The sequence below is a fragment of the Parasteatoda tepidariorum genome, chromosome 7 (genome assembly GCF_982258835.1).
Source record: "Parasteatoda tepidariorum strain Cologne lab strain chromosome 7, Ptep-v5.0, whole genome shotgun sequence".
Lineage (NCBI taxonomy): Eukaryota > Metazoa > Arthropoda > Arachnida > Araneae > Theridiidae > Parasteatoda > Parasteatoda tepidariorum.
In genome coordinates, this window is record NC_141761.1 from 58,713,554 (window position 1) to 58,727,014 (window position 13,461).

Genomic DNA, 13,461 nt, shown 5'->3' on the forward strand with positions numbered 1-13,461 from the left:
CTAAAATGATGGTAAACATCTTTTAAAAAAGAAAGAAAAATTCTGAAATCTTTTGAGGAAATATTTTTTTTTTTTTTAAATGGCGGTATTGAATTTTGTTCCGGCTTTCTGATTTCTGGATAAGAGGTTCTGTACTGTATATATATATAGTATATAGGATCGAAGAAATTATAGAAAAAATTAGGACTTATCCCCCAATAAGTTGACCATTTAAGCCTTGCACCACAAATGGTCAACTTACACAGACATGTTTTACTATATAGTTAAACCCCATGCATCTGTTGTATAACTGACACTTTTTGTATTAAAAAATAGGATGAGGGGCCATTTTGATTTCCTTGACGCACAATTTCCACGTGATTCATCCAACAACGAGGAATAATAAGAAACTAAAGTCATAAAATTGTATAACCATTCTAATAGCCAAGTTACATACCAATGGTGATATTTTATTCAATTTGGAACATTGAGTTCATAAATGTAAAGATAATTCTGCTATCAAACGAAAAAAAATTTAAAAATAAAATAGATAAATCTACCCTTTTTTCCTTTTATTTTAAAAAACTATTTTGATTTAAAATACATATCTAGTAAAAAATACATTTTGCTTACAGACTGTAGAATGAATTAATACATAGTTCAGTACTTTATGAAAGGTAGACAAGTCTAGAATAAAAAGTTTTCAAATTGAACAAGTTTTTGAAAGATGTAAGAGGAAAATTAAATGAAATGCAGGACCTTTTCACATTTTTACTGTATTTACAAATGATTTAGCCCAATTTTAAATAATTAAAGAAAAAATTGAGACTAAAAAACAAACTTATGTTAAATTTCTGCGCCCTCTCAGGTTAAATCTTACTAATTTACAGGATTTTAGATTTTCAATTTGTTTGACTGTCACCATAATTACAGTGTGTTTGTAAAAGTCTGAAAATACAAGTAAATGTTTTATATCACTCAAGACCAGAAAAATCTTTGGTCTTGACGCCTATGTACTTCTACATGCCTATGTACCTCTAGCAATAAAGCCTTAGTCTCCTCTGTATAAAGTCTTACTAAATCTTGCAGTATGTTTTTACAGAGGATGTGTTTCTTGCAAGTAAGTTGAGTTGCACTTCTATTTAATTATTTTGATGTATTTTTATTTTGTTTTAATACTTGAATGTTATTTGATGTTTAATTATTTTGAAAGGTTAAAGTAAAGTATAATTACTTCTCTTTTCATATTGCATAAGTTGTAATATGAGCAATGAGCTAAAAAGTAAATATTTCGAAGGAAAATTTAAAATGTGAAATTTACCAGGTTTTGGAACTTAATGTAACATACATTATGTTACATTATTTGACATTATTTGATATAATTAACACAACATTAATAATGAGTGTAAACAACTATTAAATTCAAAAATGACTCTCACCTTCAGAGCTACTAAATAAAACATCATCAGTACATTCCACACATAAAACAGCTTGGTCATGTCCTTCCACAATGTGTGAACAAACCAAATAGGAGCTTTGTTTTCCATTGTTTGCAATAATAGGTTTAAATCCCCTGTTAAGCATTAATAAATTTTTAGATTAAAAAATCTATCTAATCAACAGACTACAATGTGTTATTCCAATTTTTCAATCTGCATTTTCCAAATTTAAATTTTCAATCATTTTTTGTTTCACACTTCCCCTTTGTCCACAATTAACATAAACTTATTAGAAGTTCCATTGCAAAGGAGCAGAATTATATCTAAGGTTCTGCAATAAGACTTTTGCTAATTACAAAATATCCTTGGATATCGTCAAAAATAAACAAAAACAACTTTTGCTAGTAAGTTACAGCCATTTTTTTTAATAGTAAATAATTTCATTTTGCAAACAAACGTATTGCAAAAAAAGGAATCTTAATTAGTTAAATATAAATTGTTTAACAAGAATAACTATTCTGCACATGTGTTGCAGTTTTGAGCGCGAGAACAAATGTCGTTCCACTTATTGTATAACTTATGTAAATAACTCTTACCCTCCGGGCTACTAAATAAAACATCATCTGTACGTTTTTGACTATGTTTCTCAAATGTTTTTCTATTTTCTTTAAAATTTCTAATTAAAAAACTGTAACTAAAATTATTATTAGCAGCCTATTTATGAGAAATTGCAATAAGCTGTACAAATTGATGTATTTAATAAAAAGATAAACAACTTTTTAGCAATAAACAAGTTATAGAAAATTTATAGATATGAATGAAATAATATTTATGTCTCAATGCATAACATTAACAATGAATGCTATAGTATTCACAACTATAAAAGTCTTACGAAGACAATATAGAAAAAAGAAAAGTACATGAATTTCTGCCAAAACAGTAATTAATTTCATTAATTATAACATACATTAAACTAATAATTAAAAAAAACTAGATAAGAGCAAAAATTAAGTTAATAGTAGAAAATAAGACATATAAATCAGCAGGTATTTTTCAAAGTTGGTTTAACAGAAGAATAAAAATCATTCTCAGTTAAAAATAAAAAATTTAAAAAAAAGCGAAATGTAATAGCATTTTACTAATTACAAATTTGTGCAAATAATTTAATTTAAGAGTTCAAATTTACAGAAAATTTTTAGCTTTAAGAAAATATACATATTTATGCTTACAATGTTGAGGGTATTTCATCAGCATAAGACACAGTAGATTGTAAACTAGTGTTTCCATTCTGGTATTTATTAGCAGCAGGGAGCACAACATATGACAAAGATTTTTCACTAGATAATAAAAAAAAATTTAATATTTAGTTATAAGTTTCATATAAAAGTTATGGTTACAAAATTTGTATTTCAGATAAAACAGACAAAAATACATTTGACATCAAATTGGAAGAAATACTCAACACACTAATTTTGATAAATGATAATTATAAAGCAAATATCCTAACCCCTTCTTCCACAATGTTTGCCATTTCTAAACTGTACAGTCCCATAGCCTCCATAGAGGTCAAAGGTTTCTCCATTCATTTAGCAACCATGGGAGAGTTATATGAAGCATTCTAGTTGAACAGGATAATTATGGAGCAAATTTTGTTGTAAGCAAAGCATCGTTAAGTTAAAGATATATGAATTGTTTGGATGTAAACTTCCTAAAAAAAGTGTGTATAATGGAGGGTAAAATAATTTAAATTAGTAAAATTTAAAAAAAAAAAAAAAAATCAAAAAATTTCCAGCTTTTCTTTAAAATTCCCTGATTTTTCCAGGTTCTTTCAAATATAAAAAAAAATCCCTGATAATTCCAGGTGGGTGGTCATCCTGAACATTCCTGCTAAGCCTTTCCCATTGAGAAAACTGGCTTTTTGTTACAAGAAAGTCACATCTTTCAATTTGGAATAGCTTTCAGTAATGCTCATAAGGTTAAAATGAAAACTGATTATATTTTTCAACAGCAAAAATTATTTAGGAAATAATATAAATATATTCAATTGAATAATTGTGAATTGTTATTTGTAGAAATAGTTTCATACTACTATACTATTTAAATTATGAAAAAGTAATTACTCTGTTTTTGTAGGAGACTCATGTAGATGTACAGGAAAATCCCCCTGAGTCAATTCATTAATATCACTGACATGAACTTTAGAAGAAGTTTCATTATCTCCTGTTGAGAACAATAGTTGCTCAGTAGTAACTGGCTGATTCCTAGCCTTAAATTAAAAAAAAAGAACAAATAAAAAAATCATTAAAATAAATAAATAAATCAAATTACAAAATCTAGAAGAAACTAGAAAAAAAAAATTAATATTTTACAATATAATGAAGATTACATACAGTGTAACTCTAAACATGTAAAATCTAATGTTTTTTTTCTTCTTTTTTCTAATCAAACTTTGAAATTTATCTTCATTTTGAATGATAAAAAATATTTAATAAATAAGTGTAGAGATAAGTGTATTACATTGATTTCTTAATTAAATCAAATTTATTTTTCATTTTATATTGTAATCAGATAAATCAATATTAAATAAAGCATTGATAGAATTTTGGAAGTACTAATTTTACAACTGTAAAAATAATAGAACGTTCATCATCATTTCGAATGATAAAAAATATTTATTAAGTGTAAAATATGTTGATTTTTTAATTAAATCTAATTTATTTTTCATTTTATGTTGTTATCAGATAAATCAATATTAAATGAAGAATTGATAGAATTTTGGAAGCACTCATTTTACAACTGTAAAAATAAATAAAATTCCATAGATGATCAGTATCATGATAAAAAGCTTAAAATATTTCAAAACATAAATTTTTCTAAAAATTTTCCACCTGTACAAAAATTTATAGAGTTTAACATTTTGCTAATAGCTGGTACAACATGTGGACTAGAATGACAGGCTTCACCGTGGTAAACACGGTAAGCAAGGGTTAGTGAATAAATGCTTATGGTGTAAAAATATTAGCTGATAAATAAAACACTTTTTTAAAGCTACAAATGATGATACTTATACAAATGATGTGTTGGTGAGTAACCTATATTATTGTCACAGAAAAACCTATAATGATGCATCTAAAAAAGACCCACAATAATCTGTCCTCACTAACCTCATGAAGTCATTTTCTCTTTTAAGCACATTATCAGCTAATTTAAAAAAAGGTAAATTAAAACTGAATATTAAAATATTGACTGTAATCGAAAACGATGAATAAAAATAGTCTACAATGGCAGTTAAAATGTAAAGTAAGAATTTACTTTTCCCCCTTAAAAAACCCTTTTAATTTTCCGCGTAGCAATTGATTAATGTAAGTACAATAGAATTTTTTCAATCTTTCAAAATTTATAGGGAAATTTCTAGAGATATATAGTTATTTCCTCTAAAAATGATATAGAAACAGGCAAAATTATTGGTAAAACTTCAATAGATAACCCAGAAAAAAATAACATATGCAAAAAAGAATAAAGTAAAAGGTATATTATTCTGCACATTAGCAATAAAAATAAGTTTACAAAATGTATGTAATGCATAGTTAATACAAAATATATGATCCTTTAAAAATTTCTGATTTAATAATATGAATTACTTTTAGTGCAAACAAATCTGCTGTGGCTCTTCGAGATCCTGCTAAGAATATTTTTGAATAGTAAAAATATATACAAGAACAGTACTATTCTGTTTTAGAAGCTGTAAAGAACTTATTACAAAATACCCATTACAAAAATGTCAGTAGCACCCAATACTATAATTAATAGGTATCACTAGCATTGATAATAGTGCAGCAATTTTTTTTGGCCTTCTCAATTAAAACTTAAAGAAGTAAGTACATTTAAATATCTGAAAAACTAAAAATCTGGAATATAAAAAAAACATGTATCCTCAAATAGTAACGTAAAGATACTAATTTTCAATTCGATAATATATAATTAAAAGCAGGGTTACTAGTTATAATTATAAAACTATTAAATTGGCAAAATTAACTTCAATTTTTTCTGATTTTTTTTTTGCTTCAAGAATTTATCGATTTCTAGCAATTTTTTACAGCTGTGAAAAGTTATTATTGAATCAAAGAAAAATTTTTTTAGTGCCTCTTCTCCAAAAATTTGTCTTTTAGAATGAACGTACAGAAAAAAATACAAAATTTAAAAAATTCTGAAAAACAAATGATTAATTTAAGTTAGTACTCACTTTTCTCCTCCGTGGTTTTTCGGACATAAAGGTTGATTCCCGAGAAAAGCTGGACATACTACAATGAGGAGGTATGATTTTGAAAGGGAGATACGCCATTTTTAAAACTTCATGCATTTTAAATAAAAATTATCCAAAATATAAATAATTGTTCAAATAAAAATAATGATTCCTTTAGGTTGAAGGAAGTAGCATGGTATGAAAATAGAGGAGTAAGAAATGAAACCTAATAATCAGAGCCGTCGAAACAATGGGACGAGCAGGGTATATGTTCAGGGGCTTCCATTTCTTGAACTTTTGGGGGCCATGTGTTAAAGATATACAAAAAAATATTTTTTAAATACGTAACTAAAAAATTTAGATTTGTACATTTATTTTTGATATTGAAAATTTTGTTTTTTATTTAAATCATATGGATAGATGCAATTACTTAGAACCCAATGTTCCTAAAGGCAGGAGTCCCCACATAATTTTAAGCAAAATCATAAAATAAAAATTTTTTTGTTAAAATTTTAATTTAAAAATATTTAATTTAAATGTAAATACATTTAATTTAAGTTTAAATGTATTTAAACATTTTAACGTGTATATTGATGCAGGACTCTTTAAATTCCAACTCCTAACTTCTAGAGACACTTGATGTTTAAAAGTATCAAAAATTTTTAAAAAAATCAGATTCATCGATAAAATAGATGCAAAATTTAATAATAATAATAATAAATTTAATCAGAAAAAAGAATTAAATTCTATCTTCCTATAAATATAATTTGAAAAAAAATCATACAATCAATTTTGATAAATTATGCAAAAATTCAAAATAATAAGTGACAGGTGCTGCGCTAAAAGAGAATATTTAAAAGGAACTGTGAAATCTTTTGTTTTAAGCTCGGCCAAAGTCCAGCGACGGCTCTGCTAACTAACACTATTCATGCATTGGTAACTGACCGCTGATTCATTCAGCTTTGAAGGAAAGTAAACCATTCCATTATAAGTAGAGGAAATATATAAGATTCAGAAGTCAATATGAAAGAATCATACATCAGCTTCCATTATAATTATGTAGGAAGAGAAATGAAATGTAAAGAAACAAAAGCGTTAAAGTAAATAATGTATAGTTTCTATTGTTAGTAAAAAGTAAGATGCAGAAAATTAATGTGTTTACCAGTGGTGATGTACCATTTGAAGAGCAAGAAAAAAAAGAGAAAAACAATCATTTAAGAATAATTAATAATAGTCTTAAGAATTAATAATAGTCAAATCAGTAAATTAAATGAGATAAAATACATTCATTCAAACCATATTTACAGAAAAACAAGTACAAACATTTTAAACAAGAAGAAAAATATTATAAAATAAATATATATAGAAATAACCTCGTGTTACGCATGCACAGGGCCAGTAAGATATGAAGGGGCTAAGGCAATGTATTGATAAACTAAATTTTTAAATAATACTTTTTTAAGAGTGTTCTTAGTGAAATATACTACAATTCCCAGGAGGGAAACGGGCTATTTCTGTGCATCGGGATTGTATTTAATGGAAATTCCAAGAATATGTTAAGTGCTATCTAGAAACAATAATAAGAAACAAGTAGGTGAAAAGTGTGTAGCTAAGCCCTTCTTATATTTAGAAGATTTTCTTCAATATAAACTATATTCATGAAGATAGTTCTACATCCAATGAGCTAATTTCATGACAAGTTTAAAATGTCCTGAATTTGAAGACTTTTAATCATTTACATTTTAAATAAGATAAATGTGACAAAATAGTAGGAATTTCACTTAAATTATATAATAAAAAATAATCTAAATGCAGGAATTTTGAGAAAATTACTTTGACTAAAAAGTTTTGAATTAATTTCTCCTTTTTTGTGAGCTTTTAGAAAAATAAGAAAATTTCTGATCACACGGAAATTTTAAACAACATTAAAAGAAAAAAACGACAAACCATAACTATATTGTGAGACAGCGTCTTCAAACCTTTTTTGAATGGTCATTTGCAGAAATACAGTCAATTCGCTATAACTCGAATATTACTATAACTCGATTTTTTTATAAGGTCCCGACCCTTTTATCTTCAATTTCATGTTAATTATTCTCTATTACTCAAATTTTGCTCCCTTTAACTCGATTTTTTTGGGATCTTTTAAAGCAAGAAAAAAAAATCTAGGAGCTGATATCTTGCCCCTTCCTTTGCAACACACACACAATGTCTTTCACACTCTTCATGGAGAAGCTAAAGCTGTCCCTCTTGAAGTATGTGAACAGTGGTTAAATGAAACGTTACCAAATTTACTTCAAGGATACAGTTAAAATGATGTTTTCAATATTGATGAAATGGGTTTAATTTTCAAATGTCTTCCAAATGAGACTATGATGTTTAAGGATGAAAACTGCTCAGGGGGTAAAATGAGCAAGGAAAGTTTGACTGTCCTAGTTGGAGGAAATGCGTCTTGGACAGAGAAATTGCCCTTACTTGTTATTGGAAAATACCGAAATCCCCGATGTTTCAAAAATGTAAAAACATATCCTTTGGATTACAAGTCTAACAAAAAGTTTTGGATGACATCAGTTTTATTTGAAGACTATGTAAGAAAATTGGATCAGAAATTCTTCGCTAAAAAAAAAAAGGTGATACTCTTTATGGATAAATGCACAGCGCATTGTGATCTACTTATTGTGAAAGCAGTAAACTTGCAGTTTCTCCCGCCAAACACAACAGCAAAGTTGCAGCCGATGGACCAGGGTATCATAAACAGTCATCATTCAAACAGTCTTATCGAAAATGGCTTGTCAGAAAAATGATCTTAAATATTGTAAGCAATTAGAAGATTTGCAATTAATAAGCATTAATTAAATAATCCGACAATATTTTGAAAGTCCAAAACCGAAACTAACGGTAAGTCCAACTTCCGATATGGCGAAGTTTTTCGTCAGTCCCATCAGATTCGAGTTATCGCGAATTCACTGTATATGTGCTTAATATTCAAACAAGTTTGAAGATATTGCTAACTTTAAAAGGCTGAATGTTATGAAACTATCATAAATTTCTTACTTTTCATAAAATTATCATTTCCTATATTTAATTGGATAACTTATTTTATGCATATCTTTATAGAGTAAATTCTTTTACACAAAAATTCTCTCTCAATAAATATTTATCAATTGAATTTTTTGCAGAATTCAGTGTCTTTATAGAAAGCTAGGCTTAGAGCAACTCAAAACCAAGAACGATTAAATGAACTCGCATTATTAAACATTAATCAAGAAATTGTGTTAGATGTTGAAAAAATCATTGACAGATTTGCCAAAGTTTCTAAAAAACACATTACATTTATTATTTAAAGATTTTGAATACTTGAATTATTTATGTACTGTTCTATTGTTCATTATGAAAAAAATATATGAGAAGACTAGCATTAAAAACCCTAGTTTTTTTTTCCAAAAAAAAATATTAAAAAAGAAATTTTTTTATAAAGAAAATTCATTGTGGAGGGATCTGAGTCTATGACCCTCCCCCCAGGAAAATTTTTTGTATCCGCCTCTGTATGGGCACCCTGTATGTAACTAAATATCAATGTAGTCATAAGCTTCTTCATGATCCTTTAAAACTTATATCTATCAACTGATAAGTTGACATTGGTTTCAAACATACATAAAACATGAATTCATCAATCTCCAGATGTGTATAAAGAAGAGTCTACTCTGACTTTAAATTCAAAATCTAATACTGCACTAATAATATAAAGGAAAAATACACAATTTACTAAAGGCTAGTTTTGATAACCAAAAAACAGTACGACGTCATCTATAAGTGAGGTAATGAATTCTGATTCGCAAAATAAATTAAAAAATATAATTAACAGGGCATATTCATCCCTCGTTATAATTATTTTTTGGCTAAAATAAATTCAATTTATTTGCTATGACTCCATTTAAAACCAATGTGGTTTGCATTTATGTGTTTTTTAACTCTGCATTTGAATAATCCCACTTTGTATCGATCACAAATCTATGTGGTTTTCTCTATGTCTTTTTTGGCAATTATTGTACCTGAAACTGACTTAAACTAAAAATTTTGATTATTTTAATAGTGTTATTGCAGCAAGTAAAACACAAAAAATGGAGAAGCACTAATGACTTTTTTTACTGTATTGTTAAATGGAGTTGACCACTTTAAAATCAGATGAAATAGATGTATTAATAATTTTCAAACTAAAAAACTCCATCCTACAAGATTTGTTACTGTCTTTGTTAAAAATAATAAGCTTAAGATTCCAGAATTCATCACCATAAAAATTTGATAATGTAAAATACTTAATTAAGTTTATTTTTTAAAGTACTCCCTTTTTGTAACTCAGTTATATTATAATGTACTGTAGTATTGGATAATTTTTATCTTTCTAAATAAGTGAAAACTTAACATATAAAGTGAAATATTTGTATTCAAATGTTGCTACAAAATGTCTGCAAATAAATTTTTGCTACTGGCTAAATTATCTAATCATCCAACTTGAAAATTAAAATGTTTAGTGAATCCCAAAACAGAAAATTAATTTGAATTAACTGTACTATTTAAGGTAAAACAAAACACTGTGTGCAAGGTTTAAAAGAGATATATAATAATAACAGCATTAGAAGTTTGGGCAAAATTTCTTGTGAAAATTTTCTTGTTATATATTTGAGTGAGAGTACTATATTTGATCATAACTTAATTTCTAAACTATTGCTAGATAACTTCTTTTCTTAAAAAAAAAAAAAAAGAAAAAAAAACTTACAGATTTTACCTAAAATTTTCATGACACTTTTTCATTAAATGATTTTCATAAAAATAAATGAACTCATAGAAACAGAAAATTTTGTGACAGTTACAGTTGCATTAATAAAAAAATGAAATTAACTATTATAAATGTCAATAACCACATGAAATATACACTTTTGTTACAGATTTAACTCATAAACAATGCCAGTAGATTATAAATGAAATAAAAACACTCTTTTAGTTATTAAACAGATAAACTTATTGATAACAAATTAAAAAATATTCTACACAATTTTATTTTTTATAATGAAACTTATCAAATTATCTTACCTCTCAACAGGAGATGGGGACCTAGATTCAGAATCATTTTCTGATGGATCTGAAAAATATTTAAATTGAGTTTAAAACACTAAAATAAAAACAGATGTTTTAATTTTGTATGACTATTATTCTCATTGAATTTACACTTTACATGCTAATATTATTAAAAAAAAATTTCTTTTCGCTTAAATCATCTAACAAAAACAAAGACAGAATTTACCTATAAAACAACAAATTTTTTCAACTGGATGATTGTCATTACTTGAAGTTTAAATATTTTAATTATTAAGTCTAGGATGATACTCTTAGAGCTATAACAAATTATGGAGTCAAACAATAAATTGTATTTTGTGTACTGATAATTATATTTTTTTTTTTACTATTCGTAGATTATTTGAACTTGCATTTCTTTTTCTCTTAATGCATATAAAAGATAAAATTAAAGGGCATCCAAATAATTAAAACTATTAATTCATTTTATTATTTTTTGACACTGATTAAAATCAGCTAAAAATATCTACATTTTCTTTATCTAAAATTATACCGTTTTTAAAAGTATATAATGATATGCATTTTTAAAATATAAAGATTTAAAAAAACATTTTGCTGTCTGCAAAAAAAAAACATTAGTCATGCAGAAAAAAAAACATTATACTTTGGTTTCACAGTTAAGGAAAATTAAAATGTGTCTCTTATTTATAAAAACTTCATTAATTTATTGTAAGTTCTTTATCATACTTTTGATTTCTCTTACAATTCATTTTTATTTAAAATAAATTTAGTGCATATACTGTAATATTTCATGATTTCCTATGACACAGTATATCTTTTTAAAGAGAGCTCATATTTTTTACCTTCCTGACAAAGTCTACAGTTACAACTAAGCTGTAGCTAAGCAAATGAAATTATCCCCCCCCCCCCCCAGAAAAAAGAAATCAGAAGACATTTTATCTTGATAATTCAAGCTTCAGGGCATAGAATTTCAAATGATTGAGAATAAAAAGAATGATATAAATGGTATATCAATAAAAAAAGTTGTAAGATTTTAAAAATTAGTAATAAAAATTGTCAACAGATGACTGTACAGATGGACTTTAAACATAAACAACAAGATTTGTGCAGAGTACAGAGTTCTAAAGGATTTTAAGAGGGTCATATTTTGGCAATTTTTTGTTAATTTTTATAGTCCTGTTGAGACAGATTACAAGTTTGAAGGAACGAGGCACGGGTAAAAAGAATGGCAAGTCAGAAATCACGAGTTGAAAAATCCACCATATCAGGAAGAGAGTAATTCAGATGGGAATGTTTAAATTTTGATGCTTTGAGAAAACGAGGTGCTTTTTCTTCCTTTTCTGACCAGTTTCTTTCTTTCTTCTTCTTTAGTTTATTTCTAGAAATGTTTGTGATTTGTGTTATTTTTAAGGTTTTTCTTTCCTTCATTATGCCAGTGTTCCTGATTGACTATTTGATCCATGCTTGGTATATACATAAGACAAACCAAAATATAGGTTTGAAAGAGAGAGCATAGCTGAGTAATAGTGAAGAAAGCAGAATATTTTTGTCAATTATGTTTCCCAGAAGTTACATACTGTTTTACTTAATCAATATTTTGTTGAGTCATAGATGAACTTTAGATGAACATAGATGTACTATATTGTAACTGAGCCTATGTTAGCAAGGTTTATTTAAAAAAAAAAAAAAAAAACATTTTGAAAATTATGTCTAACGATCTTACAGCTCCAAATTTTTATTATATAATTTATCTCATTCTGAATTGTTTAATTCAAAATTATTAATTTTGAATTTGCAATTATTTGAGGGTAATTAATCTGCAATTGTTTGAGAATTTTGAAATTGGTATATATTTTGAATCTGCAATTATTTGAGGGTAATTAATCAGCAATTGTTTGAGAATTTTGAAATTGAGCACTTTTCAGTCGCACATCCTAAGTCAAATATTTACAAATTTTAATAATCTAACCAAAATACAACTATTATTTAAAGCAAAAAAGACACATAAAATAAACACCTGTTTGTTCAGTATGTGCTGTTAATTCTATATATCCAGCTAAATGTTCATTAGCTTGTTGAACAACGTGAAACAGTAGCTGCTCTTGAACAGCATTATTTTCAATGACTTGGGCTAAATGAGACTCTAATTCTTTCATCTGAATTTCCTTTTGACTATTTTGGAAACTCTAAAAGGAAATTGAAATAAAAAAGAACATGCACAGATCAATATTTTTATACACATTATACAAAAAGCAATTAACTCTTTAATTTTTATTGTATCATGATAGGCCTAAATTACTTATAAGATATTTTATCGAGCTTCAAAACTTTTCATCTATGCTACATCAAATAGTGCCATTTAACAGAAAAGTGCTCATTTGTTTGTAATTTCATTTGATTAAACTTAAAGGAAAGTGAAAACAGTAGAAAAGGGTACAGACGCGTAATGAGGCTCTCAAATATTTAATGAGTGGCCCTTCCACTTACAGCTAAAATTTAATTGGAAAAACCTACCCAATTGGTGTAAGAAATAAATTTTATAAATGACTTTCATACTAAATGTTAATATACTCTGAAAAAAGACAAAAATTATAACATGAAAATATCTAAAATGTAGAGTTACTATTCAAGGTGCCAAAAGATTTAGTCTTCAGACATTTTGAATATTTTTAAATAAAATTTCTGTTAATCAAAACACATTCAAAA

The 13,461-nt window shown here is 26.6% G+C and overlaps 1 protein-coding gene across 1 annotated transcript in view; it reads right to left on the minus strand.

The window, feature by feature from the left end:
- LOC107453803 (kinesin-like protein KIF21A) overlaps positions 1-13,461 on the minus strand; it is a 62,271-nt gene that overhangs the window by 13,457 nt on the left and 35,353 nt on the right. The window contains exons 24-29 of the mRNA XM_016070760.4: positions 12,773-12,941; positions 10,753-10,801; positions 5,662-5,719; positions 3,539-3,684; positions 2,648-2,755; positions 1,419-1,552 (exon numbers count right to left, since the gene is read on the minus strand). Of these exons, the coding sequence (XP_015926246.2) occupies positions 1,419-1,552; positions 2,648-2,755; positions 3,539-3,684; positions 5,662-5,719; positions 10,753-10,801; positions 12,773-12,941 (664 nt within the window). The remainder of the gene's footprint in view (positions 1-1,418; positions 1,553-2,647; positions 2,756-3,538; positions 3,685-5,661; positions 5,720-10,752; positions 10,802-12,772; positions 12,942-13,461) is intronic.